General features: G+C 52.9%; 1 protein-coding gene across 2 annotated transcripts in view; it reads right to left on the bottom strand.

Annotated features, from left to right (window-relative positions):
- Nucleotides 1-10,879, bottom strand: part of GNA12 (G protein subunit alpha 12) — an 84,926-nt gene extending 74,047 nt beyond the window's left edge. For both annotated transcript variants that reach the window (XR_010746303.1, XM_066344288.1), the window contains exon 1: nt 10,446-10,879. Coding sequence is in view for 1 of the 2 variants with exons in the window: in XM_066344288.1 (XP_066200385.1) it covers nt 10,446-10,760 (315 nt within the window). In the remaining variant the exon portion in view is untranslated. The remainder of the gene's footprint in view (nt 1-10,445) is intronic.
- Between the last annotated feature and the right edge of the window lie 8,295 nt (nt 10,880-19,174).

Below are 19,174 nucleotides of genomic sequence, written 5' to 3'. Positions count from 1 at the left end.
GATACAGCCAACCAGTCTAAGATAAAAGAAAAAATTTCAATTGACAAACATTTAGCACAATCTCAGCCAGTCTACAACAAAAGTTCTTAAACTTCCATCCAGGGAGCTTACAGGGTGTCCAGGGAGCTTGCAGGGTGTCCAGAGAGCTTGCAGGGTGTCCAGAGAGCTTGCAGGGTGTCCAGGGAACTTGCAGGGTGTCCAGAGAGCTTGCAGGGTGTCCAGGGAGCTTGCAGGGTGTCCAGAGAGCTTGCAGGGTGTCCAGAGAGCTTGCAGGGTGTCCAGGGAGCTTGCAGGGTGTCCAGAGAGCTTGCAGGGTGTCCAGGGAGCTTGCAGGGTGTCCAGAGAGCTTGCAGGGTGTCCAGGGAGCTTGCAGGGTGTCCAGAGAGCTTGCAGGGTGTCCAGAGAGCTTGCAGGGTGTCCAGGGAGCTTGCAGGGTGTCCAGAGAGCTTGCAGGGTGTCCAGGGAGCTTGCAGGGTGTCCAGGGAGCTTGCAGGGTGTCCAGAGAGCTTGCAGGGTGTCCAGGGAGCTTGCAGGGTGTCCAGAGAACTTGCAGGGTGTCCAGGGAACTTGCAGGGTGTCCAGAGAACTTGCAGGGTGTCCAGAGAGCTTGCAGGGTGTCCAGGGAGCTTGCAGGGTGTCCAGGGAACTTGCAGGGTGTCCAGGGAACTTGCAGGGTGTCCAGAGAACTTGCAGGGTGTCCAGGGAGCTTGCAGGGTGTCCAGGGAGCTTGCACGGTATCCAGAGAGCTTGCAGGGTGTCCAGAGAGCTTGCAGGGTGTCCAGAGAGCTTGCAGGGTGTCCAGAGAGCTTGCAGGGTGTCCAGGGAGCTTGCAGGGTGTCCAGGGAGCTTGCAGGGTGTCCAGGGAGCTTGCAGGGTGTCCAGGGAGCTTGCAGGGTGTCCAGAGAGCTTGCAGGGTGTCCAGAGAACTTGCAGGGTGTCCAGAGAGCTTGCAGGGTGTCCAGAGAACTTGCAGGGTGTCCAGAGAGCTTGCAGGGTGTCCAGGGAGCTTGCAGGGTGTCCAGAGAGCTTGCAGGGTGTCCAGAGAGCTTGCAGGGTGTCCAGAGAGCTTGCAGGGTGTCCAGGGAGCTTGCAGGGTGTCCAGAGAGCTTGCAGGGTGTCCAGGGAGCTTGCAGGGTGTCCAGGGAGCTTGCAGGGTGTCCAGAGAGCTTGCAGGGTGTCCAGAGAACTTGCAGGGTGTCCAGAGAGCTTGCAGGGTGTCCAGAGAGCTTGCAGGGTGTCCAGGGAGCTTGCAGGGTGTCCAGAGAGCTTGCAGGGTGTCCAGGGAGCTTGCAGGGTGTCCAGGGAGCTTGCAGGGTGTCCAGAGAGCTTGCAGGGTGTCCAGAGAACTTGCAGGGTGTCCAGAGAGCTTGCAGGGTGTCCAGGGAGCTTGCAGGGTGTCCAGGGAGCTTGCAGGGTGTCCAGGGAGCTTGCAGGGTGTCCAGGGAGCTTGCAGGGTGTCCAGGGAGCCCCTCGACACTCTGTGCATACCTGCCAGTTTTCCAGGGCAAGGCCATGGCTGTCAGCTGGACTGCTGTGAGCACAGGTCTCGCAAGCACACACCAGACCCCGCCTGTGTACCAGAACGACCATCTCGCTCCTACACTCATCTCTGTCTCACACCTCCACCGATGAGCGCTCCCTGCCTCTGCTGACACACGCACACGGCATCGAGACGGTCCACGTGTGCGTCTTCTCCACCTGCTGGACTCCTACGGCCTTCACAGCCCAGCTCACAGCACCCGCCCCGACAGGCTTGTCCAGAAGCCCCGGCCAGAGTCCATCTTCCCTGTTCTCCAGGGAGCTATCTCCACAAGGGCACTGACTCTGGTGCCCATCAGAGTCTGCACTACAGTTACGAGGGCACCAGTCTCCTCAGCTGCCAGCACCCAAGGGGTAGGGACTGGCGGTGCTCATCATTAAACATCCCCCACCACCACCACCATGGGCACCCAGCAGAGCCCTAGGGATATGGTCAAAAAGTTTGTTGAACTGGATTCTTCTGTTTCAGTGTCAACAGACCAGTAATTTTAATAACTAATTCTTCATGCAGCTTCTAAATCATCGATGCACAAGGACCAGGGAGGGCGCACACCAGCGCCGTCCAATGACACCCCCGCGCTATCTCCTGTATGACACGACGATTTCCAGGGCGTGTCAGAAAGGCCCTTGTAACAGCGAACAGTTTACTCACTGCTCGCTGGATGGGAATCCAGGAATTAAAAATGATTCCTTCCTGAGACTACCTTGAGAGGAACCACCGCAGGACAAAGCGCAGCTGGCCTGGAGCCCCCTGCACAAACACCGGGGCACCGGCTCTCTCCAGAGGCACCGGCCCACGATTTCTGAAACACCAAGAACACCAACTCAAGGACGGTCCACTCAGGAAAGGAACAGCTATCACCTGTTAAGATGATAAGAATGAAAAGAAGGAATAGGGAGTATCTACAGGAAGTCAGACAACTTGCACGTCCAAATAATCCCTGGCAGGGGGTAGTGTGCGGTCGACGATATCACGTCCCCACTGAGGCACAACTGCCACCCTAGAGGAAGAGCCCTGATTCTCAAACGGAAGGAGCAGGACAATAAAAACTTCCAGTTCCGTCAAGATGGAGCAACTCCACTCCTCCCAGCCCTCCCCCCAACTAAAACTGCCCTCGGCATGTCCCAACCAATCAGCACAGAGAAGAAGGTGGCCGGACACGTTCTGAGTTCTGTAGCTGACCAGGATGTCCCTCCAGAAAGAAGGGGAAGGAAAGACACTCTCGGGGGGAAGGAAAGTGGAGAGAACGGGTCAGCAAATCCACACTTGAAGAATGACCAAAGGAACCTGTCCAGGCAGAGAGGAGATGAGGAGGAGGGAGGCTCGAAACTTCAGGCAGGCAAGAACACTATCCTAGCGGGTCAAAACGGGGTACACAAAACAAACGGTCCTACTTTTTTTATGAGGTTTCAAGTCATCCTCGGTGACTGAAGTACAAGCAACGATTTGGTGCCTCAAAGTATAATAAGAAATAGTAAGGCCTTGGCCGGTTGGCTCAGCGGTAGAGCGTCGGCCCGGTGTGCGGGGGACCCGGGTTCGATTCCCGGCCAGGGCACATAGGAGAAGCACCCATTTGCTTCTCCACCCCCCCCTCCTTCCTCTCTGTCTCTCTCTTCCCCTCCCGCAGCCAAGGCTCCATTGGAGCAGAGATGGCCCGGGTGCTGGGGATGGCTCCTTGGCCTCTGCCCCACGTGCTAGAGTGGCTCTGGTCGCAGCAGAGCATTGCCCCTGGTGGGCATGCCGGGTGGATCCCGGTCGGGCACATGTGGGAGTCTGTCTGACTGTCTCTCCCCATTTCCAGCTTCAGAAAAATACAAAAAAAAAAAAAAAAAGGAACAGTAAGACACTTAAAATTAAAATGTGAGAAGGGTAAAGGGAACTAAAAAGGGAAGCAAAGTTCACAAACTTCACTTAAAGTTGTAAGACACAGGCCTGACCAGACGGTGGCGCAGTGGATAGAGCGTCAGACTGGGATGTGGAAGGACCCAGGTTCGAGACACCGAGGTCACCAGCTTGAGCGTGGGCTCATCTGGTTTCAGCAAGGCTCACCAGCTTGGACCCAAGGTCGCTGGCTCAAGCAAGGGGTCACTTGGTCTGCTGTAGCCCCACGTTCAAGGCACATATGAGAAAGCAATCAATGAACAACTAAGGTGTCACAACGAAAAACTGATGATTGATGCTTCTTATCTCTCTCGGTTCCTGTCTGTCTGTCCCTATCTGTCCCTCTCTCTCTCTCTCAAAAAAAAAAAAAGTTGTAAGACACAGATTCCAGCGCACTGGGATAAGTTACAGATGTATACTGTATGACTAGAGCAGCCACCAAGAAAACGATACAGACCTTTGATTGACGTACCCCACAATCAATTGTCAATCAGTCAAAGGCAGACTCCTAAAACATATTTAGATAACCCCCAGGAAAGTAAGAAACAAAAGCAAAACAAAGACAAAAACAGTAAAACGAGACTTACACCCTAACATGTTAATAATTACTTTACCTTGAATGTAAATATGCTGATAATGACAAAAGGATGATCAAAGAGATAAAAAAATGACCTACATAACTGAAGACATACCATGTTCATGGATAGTGAGACTCATCATAGCATAGATACAATTCTCTCTAAATTGATCTATAGCTTTAATGCAATCCAAACAAGTTTTTTTTAAAAAAAATAGACATAGACAAACTTATTTGAAAATTCATATGGAAAGGCACAGTCCCGAGAATAACTAAAGTAGCCTGGAAACTGTTTTCATCTGATAGGGTGATACTGGCAGAGCGGAGACACACAGAGGAGAGTGGGATGGGATAGAGAACCCCGAAATGGCAGAGCAGAGACACACAGAGGAGAGTGGGATGGGATAGAGAACCCCAAAACAGACCCACAGAGATTTTTGACAAAGGTAAAAAAGCAAGTCAACAGAAAAAAGATTCTTTTCAAGATACGTTGCTGGAACAACTTAATATCCACAGGCGAAAACCAACAAACAAAACCTCTACCTTATCAAAAATTAACTCAAAATGGATCAGGATGTAAAACATAAAACTATAAAACCTTGAGAACAAAATAGGAGAAAAATCTTTGGGATTTACGGCTAGACAAAGTGTTTTTTAGACTTGACATCAAAAGCATGATCCGTAAAGGAAAAAACACTTTTGATAAAATGGACCCATCAAAATTAAAATCTTGGCTCTGTGACAGTCAAATGGATGAAAAGAAAAGCTACAGACTAGGAGACAATATTTGCAAACCATGTACTTGGCAAAGGACCAGAATCTAAAGAATTGTCAAAACTCACACTAGAAAACAAGTGACCTAGTGAGAAGACAGGTAAAAACCAGGCGGAGCCATTTCGCTGAAGAGGCTGCAGGGACCCCGTGAACAGGACCATGAAAAGACGCTTGACACCAGCAGCTAGGAGGAAAGTGGAAATTCAAACAGCAACGACGTGGCACTCACACACCCCTCAGAATGGCTGAACTAAAAAGTGACCCCACCAGCGCTGCTGGGGAGTGTGGAGCGAGGGATCCCTCCCCCGCTGCTGGGGAGTCTGTACGATGGAGCAACCACTTTGGGAATAGTGCGGGGGTTTCTTATAAAACTAGACAGGCAGCTACTATCATACAGCTGACCAATTTTACCCCAGATACACGAAAACTGACGGGCCCGCAGAAACACGCACAGGAATGTTCACAGATCATCTGCTCAGACGGGGTGAGAACAGCAGACCCGGGTACTCCTCAACAGGTGAACGGTTCGATGGTTCACCGCGGTGAATCCATGCCCGGTACACTACTCAGCGATCAAGCACAAACGATTGATTATTGAATACGTAAAACGACTACTAGGGTGAATCCCCGGGGAGTTATCCTGAGTGATAAAAGCCAATTCCAAAAGGTCACCGTTTGCATGATTTCATTTATATAATAGTCTTGAAATGAGAAAATTAGAGAATTGGGAGAATTAAGTCAGTCATTGCCAGGGTGGGCGGGGACGGAGGGCGTGGCCCTAAAAGGCAACCGGAGGCAGCCTCACCAGGAGGGAATGTCCTCCTTCTTGCCCAATGTCAATATCCTGGCGGTACCAGCAGGGCGCTCCAGTTTTACAGGACACTAACTACCATGGCGGGTGGCTAGGCAGGGGGGACGTGGGAGCTCTGTATTATTTCTTACAACTGCACAGGACTATAAAATTATCTCCAAACTAAAAGTGTCATTAGACCGGCGGAGCGTGCGCCGCGCAGGGACAGCAGCGAATCTGCGTCCTCTGCGTCCTCACGCTCTGCCAGCTGCTGGGCTTCCCGGCTCTTCCCAGGTTCCCTGCTGCGCGGCCCGGAAGCCGGCGCCCGGCACACAAGGAGCCTGACCCAGCATCTGAGGGAGGTGATGAAGGCCATCGGCAGTGTCCCCAGCTTTGGTAAGAGGTTTTGGGAAAGAAGTTTTTCACCTGCCAGAGGAGAACAGGGGCTTCCCCAGAGCAGATCCAGCAGAGATGCCCCAAGGAGAGTCCCGTTGAACAGGTGAAGTTCAGGGTAGAGTTCTCTGTCTCCCCTTTTTAAAAAACTTTGATGTGCCCTGGCCGGTTGGCTCAGTGGTAGAGCGTCGGCCTGGCGTGCAGAAGTCCCGGGTTCGGTTCCTGGCCAGGGCACACAGGAGAAGCGCCCATTTGCTTCTCCACCCCCCCCCCTCCTTCCTCTCTGTCTCTCTCTTCCCCTCCTGCAGCCGAGGCTCCATTGGAGCAAAGATGGCCTGGGCGCTGGGGATGGCTCCTTGGCCTCTGCCCCAGGCGCTCTCGAGTGGCTCTGCTCGCGGCAGAGCGACGCCCCGGAGGGGCAGAGCATCGCCCCCTGGTGGGCAGAGCGTTGCCCCTGGTGGGAGTGCCGGGTGGATCCCGGTCGGGCGCATGCGGGAGTCTGTCTGACTGTCTCTCCCCGTTTCCAGCTTCAGAAAAATACAAAACAAAACAAAACAAAAACCTCTGATGAAATGTACAGACCAAGACTCACCATCTGAGCCACGTTAAAGCGTCAGATTCAGTAGTAATTGCCCTGGTGTGCGACCAGCATCAGCGCCACCCTCTCCAGAACTGGAGCTCTGCTCATACACCAGCCCGGTCCCCTCTTCCTCCAGCCCTGGCAGCTGGCTTCTCCGGTCTGTCTCCGAATCTGACTACGCTGGTGTCTCAGTGCAGACAGAGGTCGTTTTTGCAGAGGACCGTATTTTTCGCTCCATAACGCACATCCCCCCCCCCCCCCAAAAAAAAAAAACGGAGGGAAAATGCCGGTATGTCTTATGAAGCGAATGTTCCTTTTTTTTTAGCTGCTGTGGGTTCCCGGACAACTAGAAGAGCATTTGAACATTAAAGTCTCTTCTCATTTGTTGATAACAGTGCTCATGGTTGTGAATACGACTGTTGAGTTTATATGGTTGAAATATTATGGTGGCATTTTTTTTTTTTTTTGGTATTTTTCTGAAGCTGGAAACGGGAAGAGACAGTCAGATAGACTTCCGCATGCGCCCGACCGGGATCCACCCGGCACGCCCACCACGGGCGAATCTCTTGCCCACCAGGGGGCGATGCTCTGCCCCTCCGGGGGTCGCTCTGCCGCGACCAGAGCCACTCCAGCGCCTGGGGCAGAGGCCAAGGAGCCATCCCCAGCGCCCGGGCCATCTTTGCTCCAATGGAGCCTTGGCTGCGGGAGGGGAAGAGAGAGACAGAGAGGAAGGAGGGGGGGGGGGGAGGTGGAGAAGCAAATGGGCGCTTCTCCTATGTGCCCTGGCCAGGAATCGAACCCGGGTCCCCCCGCACACCAGGCCGACGCTCTACCGCTGAGCCAACCAGCCAGGGCCTATGGTGGCATATTTTATTAAACATTTTAACATACCATTTGGTTCGGAATATTTTTCTTTTCTTATTTTCTTCCTTAAAACCCTAGATGCGTCTTATGGAGCAAAAAATACGGTAAATCTTTTGACTAGTCGTGCGATAAATAAAACATGTTTCACTTGAACAACAATAAAACATTTAATAATAATAATAATTTTTTAAAAATCCAAAAGGCCAGGTTTGGTTCTCAACGCTGCCACCTGCTAATTAGGTAACTGGCCTTGAGTAGATTTGAAACTCTCTCTCTTCATTGGCTAAACAGGGCAATGCCATCCAAAGTGCTATGACAATTAAGTGCCACCAGAAAGGGCCTGGCAGAGAGCACAGCTCATAGCTACTGCCTTCAAAACAGCCCGTTAACATGAAAGCAGCTTTTGATAGAAATATTATTCTGCAAAGCACCCTTCAAATGTCCACTGTGAGAGCCACACTAAGCAATTTACTTGAAAAGTCTCTTCCCAACAAAAACGGGGGAAGGGTAATTTTTGGTTTTAGAATGAAAGCTGAGTTTCTACCGAGTGACTGAAATAGTCACAAGTGACGTGAGTTTAACATGGAATGACAATTCATGAGTTGGGAAGGAAAGGAGGGGACTGGTTTAAAAAAAAAATCTTGTTTCTGTTTATAAGGGAGTGAGTAAAAGTTAATGTTTACATGCGACGGGAAAAGCTTAAGGCTGAGTTTTCTAAAACACCCCTAAACGCTGATTTAGATTTAAGAGTCTCTGTTTCAAAATATTTTCTCTGCTTCTCTGAGTCGAAAGAAACGAGGAAACAGGCAGCCCACTCTTGATGCTCCGGTACCTGCCCGAGCTGGAGGCCAGAAAAGCAGCACAAACACCGTCTGGCTGGGGACACAGAAAGCACCCAATGCACTTTACCCCAGAAGATGAGGGGAATTTTAAACACACGGCCGATCCCCTGAATCACCCCGGGCACCTCGCCTTTAAAGTTGAAGTCCTGGGCCAGAGGTGTGACTCACGGGGCTCTTGAACGAGGTGAAAAGGAATGGGGGTGGGGGGGAAGGGGGTGTTCCAACCAAATTATTCTCTTTCTGTCCCCATCCTAAAAGGGCCATGATTTCTACTACAGTGCACTGTTTTAATAAGAGACACCTCACGTGGGCCTTGGAAGTCTGGAGCCCAGGGCTACTTCATCCCCAAGGCGGGAAGCTTCCTCATGGATGAAGAGGGAAAATGTGCCAGAAGGGTTCTATCTACCCCCCTTTGCTAAAGGCACGACAGAATCCAGTCTCCTGGCAGCTTCCCGGTAGGACCAGCTCTGCCCTCTACCTCTGGCTCTGAGAGACCTTTCCTCATACCTGTAATTTGGTTCCCACATAAATGGGCCTGGAAAAGTTAGGAAAGGGTAGGTAAGAAACTAAACTAAAAAAAAAAATAAATAAAAAATAGGGAAATGACTTTATCTAGCTGCAGGGGACTACTTTCTCCACCTCATCATCCATTTTCTCCAGATTCCATGTCTTGGGGGGGGGCCTTTAGCACGCGCTCACTGAGAGAAACTAGACCCCTGACTCGGTCAACGCTACAAGTCTTTCCCTCAAATTAAGTTGTAAGGAATAAAGACGGAGGGAAGAGACAGAAAGAGAACCTACCTGGAAATTACACAGTACTTAAGACACTGATTAAAAATTGCAACACACGGAATGAATTTGTATCATGATACAAACAAACAAAACAATTATGTGCAAGAGAGGGCATCGGAACACTGGCCGGGTAGTTGATGATATTGAGTTATTTATTTATTTAGGTTTGATAAAGGTGCTGTGGTTAGCTCTTATAAAAAAAAAAAAGGCTTTGGTTTTTAGCAGTCTACTCTACACGAAGATATTTTCTGATAGACTTATACCATGTCTGGGGTTTGCTTGGACACCCACCGCGGGGGCAGGGGTACAGGTGACCCAGGGTCGGCACTGACCACCCACTGTTGAAGCTGGGGGGTGGGGGTAGGAACGACCGTTCGTGGGTACCCTACTGCTCTCTACTTTGTACAGGTTTGACATTTCCCCCGATAAAACAGTTAGAAAGGAGAGCCCGGGAGCCGGTTTCCTCCCCAGTTCCCAGCGCTCTGCCCGGCCGAGCTCACTCGGAGGGAGGGCAGGGCCAGGCCGGCTCCCCTATGGTAAACCGGGGACGCGCAGAGGCCCCCGCGCAGGGGCTCGTCCTCGCCCGGGGTCCAGGGGACCCCCCCACACCACCAACACCCTCCGCCCTTCGGCCTCCAACCCCCAGGAGTGGGCCGGCTCCCCCCCACACCCCACCCCCGGCCACAGCCCCCAGTCCCCCAGGAAGGGCAGGCAGGGAGGGGCCAAGGCCATCCAGCGGGGCAAGCCGACGGGGTGCGCATCTCAGGCCAGCTTCTCCCTTGAGCTGGGGGGCCCGTGGCCTCTGGGGGGCCGCGTCCTGGCCGGGGGCACGGAGGGGGGGGGGCGCGGTCCCGGCCGGGCGTGGTGGTCCGCGAGCCGCACCTGCGCACGCACCTGGGCGCACATCGGGGCCGCACACCGGGACGCACCTGGGCGCATACCTGGGCCGCACCTGGGCGCACATCGGGGCCGCACACCGGGACGCACCTGGGCGCATACCTGGGCCGCACCTGGGCGCACATCGGGGCCGCACACCGGGATGCACACCTGGGTCACACACCGGGCCGCACCTGGGCGCACACCGGGGCCGCACACCGGGCCGCACCTGGGCGCACACCGGGGCCGCACACCGGGCCGCACCTGGGCGCACACCGGGGCCGCACACCGGGCCGCACCTGGGCGCATACCCGGGCCGCACACCGGGCCGCACCTGGGCGCACACCGGGGCCGCACACCGGGCCGCACCTGGGCGCATACCCGGGCCGCACACCGGGCCGCACCTGGGCGCATACCTGGGCCGCACCTGGGCGCATACCCGGGCCGCACACCGGGATGCACACCTGGGCGCACACCGGGACGCACCTGGGCGCAGGTGTGCGGGCCGGGACGCGAGGACGCGGGGGCGCACGCACCTTGAGGATGTTGTCGAAGATGGTGTCGCGGAATTCGAGCAGCGCCTTCTGGTCGAACTCGCGGCCGTGGATGATGCGCATCTGCTTGAGGAAGGTGGACTTGCCGCTCTCGCCCGCGCCCAGCAGCAGGATCTTGACCAGGCGCCGCACGGCGCGCCGCTCGCGGGCCAGCCCCGCGTCGATGTCCCGGCTGCGCCGCCGCGCCTCGCGCTCCGCGTCGCGGGCCCCGCCGCCGCCGCCCGCCCTGCGCTCGCGGGCCCCGCCGGCCTCGGCCGGCAGCAGGCAGCGGCTGAGGGTCCGCACCACGCCGGACATGGCCGCTCAGGCCATGGACCCCGCCGCGGGCGAGGCGAGCCCCGCGCGGCAGCCGGCCGCTCCCTCAGGCCGCGTCCGCCGCCGCCGCCGCCGGAGGCCCGCTCTCGCCCGCCGCTTGGCCCCGGCGGAGGGGCGGGCCGACGCGGCCCGGCGTCCCGGGATTGGGCCTGCCGCCGCCCCTACGGACGAACGCGCCCTTCGATTGGCCCGTACCACGCCGAAAGGCGGGCATCCCTCTGGCTTTTGGGGCGGGGTCGGAGCCGAAAGAGGCGGGATCTTCGGGGTAGGGACGCTTCTCACTGGACGCCCAGGCCGGGGTTCTTTCTTTCAGAATGAAAGGGAGGCGGAGTCACTGGGGAGGCGGAGCGGCCGTCCGCCATGACCAAGGATAATTGCTCGGGGGTCACGTCAATCACAGCGAACGGACCTGCGATCGGGGGTTTCGTGAAATGGGGCGGGACCAGAAGTGCCAGGTGTACAGAAAGTGGCCCTGGTTTCCCAGATGGGATCAACCTGTGAGATCGGGAGGCTTTCTGATTGCGCTCAGCCTTTTTTCTCTTCTGCTCAAAAGCTATGGAATGGCGACGAGAGGCCCAACCCTTCCTCTTGTATCTTGAAAGACAGCTGTTTCCTAAACCATTTTCCTACCAGAAACACCGAAGGGGGATGGGCCATACATTTCAGACACATGCACCCTTTGAAAGCAGCATGGGCCTCTGGGCTCCATGAGGAGCTAGCTAATCATCACAATCACCAGAAGCCACCCCACACCCCCCAAAGCCCTCTGTAGCACAGTGTCTGAGAGTGGGGTCTGAAGCTGGAATCTGCAACTCAACCCCTTACTAGTTGACTAGTTGAATAACCTCTCCCCTCCCCCCACCCCTGCCTCCCGCACCTGCTTTGAGCTTCCTTTTCCTCATCTGTCAAATGGAAACGATGATAGCAACTACCTCACATGGCTGTGAAGCTATAAACTGAGAGCATGAACTTGTAAAACCCTTAGCTGGGTGCCTGGACCCAAGTAAGTTCCTGCTGAGTGTTGGCTGAGCTCATTCCAGAGTCTTACTGTGAGTCAGAAGCCCCTGGAAGAGACTCAGGTGTCTCTTCATCTCTAGGTGATTGGTTTGATTTGGGAAACCTGGTCTCAGATAAAAACCGAGGCGGGCCCTGGCTGGGGGTCCTTCAGTTGGTCAAAGCATTGTCTCTACACACCAAGGTTGCAGGTTTGATCCCCTGTCAGGGCACATCCAGGAAATCAGCCACTGAATGCATAAGTGGGTGGGACAGCCAGTTGATGTTTCTCTCTCCTTTCCTCTCTCTCTAAAGTCAATGAATACATTTAAATAATTTCTTTAAAGTTAAACTGAGGCATATTAAGAATTTTAAGATTTGAGCAAAAAAAATCAATTCCAGTCAGGCAGTGCCAGATTGCATAGGAGCAATCCTGCCGGACGGGAGCCAGGGCACAGACTTGGTAGAGAAAAGCACGGAAGTAAAGAGAGGAAGTGATTTGATTGGCAATAGCTTTGGAAGGAGCTGGCTGTTTGTGACTGGCTGTCCTTCGCATTTTGATTGTGTAACCTTGAGGCATTTACAGGCTTAGAATTCTGGTTGTCTTACACAGGCTACCTCAGTCTAGTGTTCACCTTGTTGAATTAACTTCATAGGTCTTAAAGATTGTTCTGTCCAAACCCTCCTGCTCCACCATGTACAAAGCGGATAAAATAAAAGACCAGCCACGAACGACTTAACCTGAGGTCCCACACGAGAGTGGACAAGAACCCCTCTCTCTCTTTCTCTTTGCCTCTAATGGCAGAGGGGGAGGTGCACTAGGAAATATTAGTGGCTGTGATCTCATTCAGTTCTACAAATAACCTTTTTCTGAATAGTCATGAAAATGCCAGGCATTTCTGGAGAGGAATCTTAAGACAGAAAACAACAACAACAACAAACTCAGCCTTTGCGTCAAGACGCTTATACTTTAGTTAGGGAGCCAGACCTCTTTAGTCACCAGGTAAGTGCAGGTGAAGGAATCCCTAGTTTCTGCTTGAGAACAGAGAGAGAGAGAGAGAGAGAGAGAGGGAGAGAGAGAGAGAGAAAGAGAGGAAGAGAACCGTGGTATTCAGTGTTTTAACTCAGAGATCTAAACTCCCTGAGGATCTTGAATGCCTATGATGTGGCGTTTGTCCATTGCTGAGGCATGAGTGTGTGTCACTTAGGAGTCATCGCATTATCTAGTCCTTTGTCATCCTTCAAAATGATGGAAAAAAAATGTTTGGTTTCTTTGTGGAAACAGTCTTCAAAAAAAAAAAGCGTCAAACACTAATTTTATGATAGAAATGAAGAGAGAGTGCAGAAGCCTCGGAAAGCAATGCGTCTTAGAAAGAAAATGAGAATCTTGAACAAATAAGGAGAGGGGTTGTGGAATCCGGCAACGGGTCAGAGTTAGCCCCTCATGCAGTTAAAAGAAGTAAAGATGATTCAGAAAACACTTGGAGCAGAGATAGAAGAAAAATAATACCTCTAAAAATGAAAACTGTAAATAGGCACTTCATAGATACAGTAAGTTGCAGATTCAGACACAGATGAAGAGAATAAACAAATATAGATCTGGAAAAAAAAAATCTCCTGACTACAATATATAGATGGGGAGATATTTGTGAGAAATACATTTCTGTTGTTAGATCACCCAATCTGTGATATTTTGTAACATCAGCCTTAGTGATCTAAGGCAATGTGCTTCAGAAGGAAGAAAAATAATCTCTAAAAAGGAAGTCTGCTACTTTGTGAACATGCAGGTAACTCTCACCACGGACTGTGTTAAAGAGCAATAACTTTACCTTGTGAAGTTAAGGAAATGTAGACGAACATACTGGAAACAAAAGGCATGTATGTCAGGAGGGGGTGACCCTAATTAAAGCCTTCCAAGTAAGATCTTTGAGTTGTCTGAGAGGAGAACCAAGATTTTTGATTAATGTTAAACTTGGCCAAGTTACATAGTCAAAATTAAAAAACTTTAGGGTACATGCAAAAAGGAGAGAAGTTGAATGTATGAATTCCAGACGCGCAAAGGGGGGAGGGGGGAATGGGACGAGGGAACGAAAATCAATCAGCACAAAAGAATGCAGCAAATAAAAGAAAGCAGAAGGCATGGGAATAAACACAGGACAGCGTGAGGAAAATGAGAAGGCGGAAATAAACTCAAATACACGCTTCACCCCAATTACATATAAATAGACTAGCATGGTTAAAAGATGGAAGGCTGTCAGACGGGATAAAATAAAAACAAGGTTCAGCGAGGTGCTTTTAAAGGACACGCCTACCAACCCAGACAAGATCAAAGTAAAATAAAGAACGGAGGAAGATTTACCGGACACGTAGTAGCAACCTCAGGAAGCCTGGCTTACCTATGTGCACAGGAGAGGGGATAAAATCGATTTTAAGTCTCAAGCGTGACTTAGGGGTAAAGAGTCCTTTCGTGCAAAAAAAAGGTGTAATTCACTGGTGTGCTCTAACAAGTGCACACTCGCACGTAGCTAATAACATAGCTTCCGATATTTAAGGCCAAGAGGTTGACAAGCCAAGGGGGGAGCTGAAGAACCCACCGTCACTGCTGGGGTGGAGGGGCGGGTTGAACACACTTCTCGGGCAGTGGCGAACAAGTTTGACCTCGGAGGTATATGTTGACCAGCGGACCCAATACTTAGAGGGAATACACATTCTGCTCAAGTCCAAGGAACGGTTTTGTGTGTTGTTTTTTTTAAACTGACCCCACTGGAAAGGACTGATATCACACAGCATTCTACAGATCCCCTTCTCTGACCGTATTTGGTATCATGAACATACAACTCTATTTTCTGAGAAGTCCAAGGTTACAGAAATTAAGCATATTCCTTCTAAGGAAGTAGCCCAGCTTGTTAAACTTGTTTTGGTAGGGCGCCATCCTGAAAAGAGTCTGGGGTTGTTTGTTACCGCTCCATGACCTGATGGACCCTCACGGTACACCTGCCACAAGGCCGGCCGTCTGGTCTGGCGGTTGGGAGCAGGGGCTCTGGGGCCCTGCTGTCTGCCTCAGATCCTGGCTCTGTCCTCTACTGGTTGTGTGACCGTGAGCCAATTGCTCGATCTCACCGTGCCTCACTTTCCCTCGTCTGTAAAGTGGGGATGCACTGTGATATACTACGACTAAGTTGAAATCACTCAAGACGGAAATGAGAGAACATGTGTGGAGTCCTATGAAGAATGGCGCGGAGTAAGATCTCCATAAATGTTCGTTATTCCCATTATTATTCCTGTCCTTATCTTCCTATCACTTATCAATGTATAAAGCGGACGCTGAGCAAGATAAAAATCTCTCATCCAAAATCATAGGTTGGCAAAACCAGCATTTGAATCATGGCTTTTCAGCCTCACCGAGCACCCTGTGATCCCTGGACAGCGCCTGCCCTGTGTCTCCCCCTGTGCAGCCCTTTGCATGACTAAGAACAGGACCTCTTTCTGCCTCCACAAGCCCACCCACCCAGAAGGGTTTGACACCCCCCCCCCCATCACATTCTGTGTGTGTGTGTGTGTGTGTGGGGGGAGACTGCTCTTGCCTCAGGACCTTGGCTTCACCTGTTCACTCAGTCCTGAAAACCTCAGTCCTCCCCTCCCACCGGGGCTCTCGTCTTAGATCCAGGCTCAAATGATACTGTCTCAGGAAGGCTTTATGTACCCCAAACTTCCCTGCACCCCACCAATCTAGGCCCAGTTCCCATGGTCTTCTCTCCTCGTGCCCCATCCTTTTCCTTCCTAGTATTGATCACACTTGAAATTATTTGTGTCATTCCATATTGAGCGTCTTTCCTCCCAACTACACCCATGAGGCAGGGTCTATGTCGAAGTGTGTCCCTGTGCCGGGTACACAGCGGGAGCTCGGTCGCTGTTTGCTGGGTAGATGGGTGGAAGGCAAGAAGGGAGTGGGGACAGAGGAAGGGACAGAGGGAGAGAAAAGATGAAAGAATGAATGGATGGATGATGAATGAGTGGAGGAAGGCATTGATGAGTGAATGGTTAGGTGATTGGATGGGTGAATAAATGGGTGGTGGGTGGGTGGACAAGTGGGTAAATAGATGGTTGGAGGGATGGATGGATGGATAGATGGATGGATGAATGGATAGATGGATTGATGAATGGGTGGTGGATGGATGGATGGATGAATGGGTAGATGGATGGATGGGTGGGTGGATGGGTGGATGGATGTGTGGGTGGGTAGGTGGATGGATGGATGGGTGGTGGATGGATGGATGGATGGATGTGTGGGTGGGTAGGTGGATGGATGGATGGGTGGTGGATGGATGGATCTATGGATGTGTGGGTGGGTAGGTGGATGGATGGATGGGTGGTGGATGGATGGATGGATGGATCGATGGATGTGTGGGTGGGTAGGTGGATGGATGGATGGGTGGTGGATGGATGGATCTATGGATGTGTGGGTGGGTAGGTGGATGGATGGATTGGCAGGCATAGTCCCCAGGGACCTTGAGAGCATTGCATAGGGCTGTCCCTTTAGGAGGAGCTCTGTCACTTCTCTTGGAAGTAGACAAGGGGATTCTCTATGGTGCCGCCAGGCATGGTTTGGAAGAGAGGGTTAGTTGTGTCGCTGGCTAACCACCTCTCCCAAAGTCAGCATGCTTTTAAGGAAGAGTTGGTCGTGGGACCCAGGATCATGTGCAGAAATATTTCCTTATTTGAACCTAGGTCTTACTTATTTTGTCCCCCAAGCCCCAGAAGGAGAACAGTTTTGGGAAGTAACAGTCAGCAATACTGAGAAGCAAGTCAGCAGGCCGGACAGCTAGCTGGGTGACTTTCTGTCTCAGGCTCAGACCAGGCAGCAAACATCGCAGGTTGGTGCATGTGACCATTTTATCCTCGGTAGCAACACCCAGTGCCGTCCTAACATTGTTGGCGGCGAGGCTCAGGCGAGGGTCTGGGGACGCCCTTGGGGATGCTCACGAAGCAACCAGCCCGTTAGTCAAGGTTGCACCCGCAGGGGTCGTCAAACTTTTTATAAAACCCGCCCACTTTTGCAGTGCTGGTCGACCTGGTCCCTACCGCCCACTAGTGGGCGTTCCAGCTTTCATGGTGGGCCAATCGCGGCGCTGTTTGGTTGCACGGTAGGGACCAGGTTGACCAGCACTGCAAAAATGGGCGGTTTTTATAAAAAGTTTGACGACCCCTGAATGCTCCTGAACCCACGGCTCCCAGCTTCTCCAGTCCATCGGGGTTGTTCCGCAGACTCTCTCGCCACCTCACGCCAGGACGCACGCAGGCCGACCCTGAGGCCACCAGCCCGAGCACAGCGGGTCACTGAGCAGAAGGGAGAGAAAGAGCTCAGGAGGGCTTTGCACGGACAACCTGGAAGGAACAGATCACGCCTTGTGGTGGTCAGTTTTGCGTGGTGGTTAGTTTGGTGTGTCGGTTTGGCCGGGTTCTGGTACCCAGTGACTTACTCAAAGATTAAATCGACCGTTGCTGTGGCTGCAGGGGTTCTGGAGAGGTGGTTAACTTCTGCAACCAGTGGACTGCAAGGAGAGTACCCCTCCACGGTGTGGGTGGGCCTCGCCCAAGCAGTTGAAGGGCCTGGCGAGCAAACGCCAACATTTCCAGGGGAAGAACACATCCCGCCCCGAGGCTGCAGCATCAGCTCCGCCTGTGTGTCCAGCCTGCCGGCTGTCCAGCAGGTTTCTGACTTGCCGGCCCCAGAGCGGCGGGAGCCAGCGTCTTGAGATAGATCTCCTCACACACGTCAACCTGGCATGCCTCCCGATAGATACACATACGTATAATTATCATACAGTAAACATAGATACTACATATTACACATAGCACCGTGTATGCGATACTAGGTTGTTTCAGTTTCTCTGGAGAACGCCAGAACTGATACAGATCAAGCTGTGCCCTCCCCAACAAAGGGGCCAAGAAGGATATATAATCCTGCCTCACACACCATGAAGTCACCAGCATTGATAACTACCGTGGAGTTACTGAAAAGGTTAGAGGTAACAACACATGGAAAATACTCAGGCTGCAAAGTACGCCACGGCCCCACCCGGGCTCTGGCACGGACCAGCTGTGTCAACTCTTGGACAAGTGGTTTAACCTCTCCGTGCCTCAGTTTCCTGTTCTGTAAACTACAGGTGAAACCACTGAGCCTGGAACGCTTGTGACGATCAGGCGGGTTAACACCCGGAAGGAACTTAGCACAGCGTCCGGGACTCGGGAGGAGACAAGGGCTTGCACTGACTTTAATCCCACTGGGGGGTCTGTCTCCCCCCCCCCCGTGCCCCCCACCTGCCCATCCCACGGCAGCTGTCTGGAAATTCTGCCTAACTTGCTGCTGGTTTCGGTGCGGGCAGCACTGCCCCTCCCCCTGAAAAGGGCAGATCTGTGCCGGTTGGCTGTACCTGGGCACCTGTCCTGGCGGCCTGTGTGGGTCGCGGCTCGCGGACAGTGGGCTCAGAGCCTGTTTCCCGGGGAAGGACGAGGGTAGGGGAGCCTGCCCTGGGTCAGAGAGCCCAGAGGGTGCCCGTGGGAAGCAGGGAGCCATCCCAGGACCTGTTATGTCAATGAAAATGTGGGTCCCTTGTTCAAAAGGCGTTTAAAGAGTTTCGGATGGTGACAAAGACCATGGAACCTGGCAAGGGGCACTTCTGAGCACTGGGCCCCGAGTCTGCCCAGAGCTAGGGCACGGGAGGGGGGGGTGGCGGGGGTGCAGGGGGGCTGGGGCCAAGACCCTCATGGGGAACGCATCCCGGCAGGGAAGTCCCCGGCCTCCAGCACTGGGCAGGGCACCAGCTTGCTCCAGGCCCTGGGGAGACAGGCCCTGGCTGTTCATGAACCTCTGGCCTCTCCAGGGAATGCACAGGAAATGGGTCGGGTTTACCGGTGATTCACGGCCTTGGGCCTTGCTCCTTCCAATCTCTGCTTCCTGTCCCTTCCCAAGGGTTCAGGCAGATTCTATCGTTTCCCCGGGGGCGCTTTGGGGCAATAAAAAAAAAAAAAGCCGGTTGGGTTGAATCTAAAACTTCCATCTTCCATCTAATTTCCCGCCCCTCTCTTGTCCTCTCCTGCAGAATAAAGCAGCCCAGCTTGGTCCTGAGAGCCCAGGAGGGAGGGAGAAGGGATCAGCTACCCCTGTCTTCTCCCTCCCTCCCTCTCTGCTGGGCTTGGGGAGGAGAAGGGAAAATCCCAAACCAAGTGTCTCTTACTTCATTCTCCATTGCCCTTCCCCCACCCTCTCCTGACTCCTCTGCCGCCTTGGTGGCCTCCTGCTTGTACGGCTGACCTGACGGTGAAGAAATGGGGAGGAGGCGGTGGGTAGTGTGGTGGCCACGTCTTCAGCCCCCAGAAGGCATCTTACCCATTTTGCTGCT

This window comes from Saccopteryx leptura, chromosome 6 (genome assembly GCF_036850995.1).
Source record: "Saccopteryx leptura isolate mSacLep1 chromosome 6, mSacLep1_pri_phased_curated, whole genome shotgun sequence".
NCBI classification, from domain to species: Eukaryota; Metazoa; Chordata; class Mammalia; order Chiroptera; family Emballonuridae; genus Saccopteryx; species Saccopteryx leptura.
The sequence above is the reverse complement of the archived record's forward strand: the minus strand, read 5'-3'. Positions and strand labels throughout refer to the sequence as shown.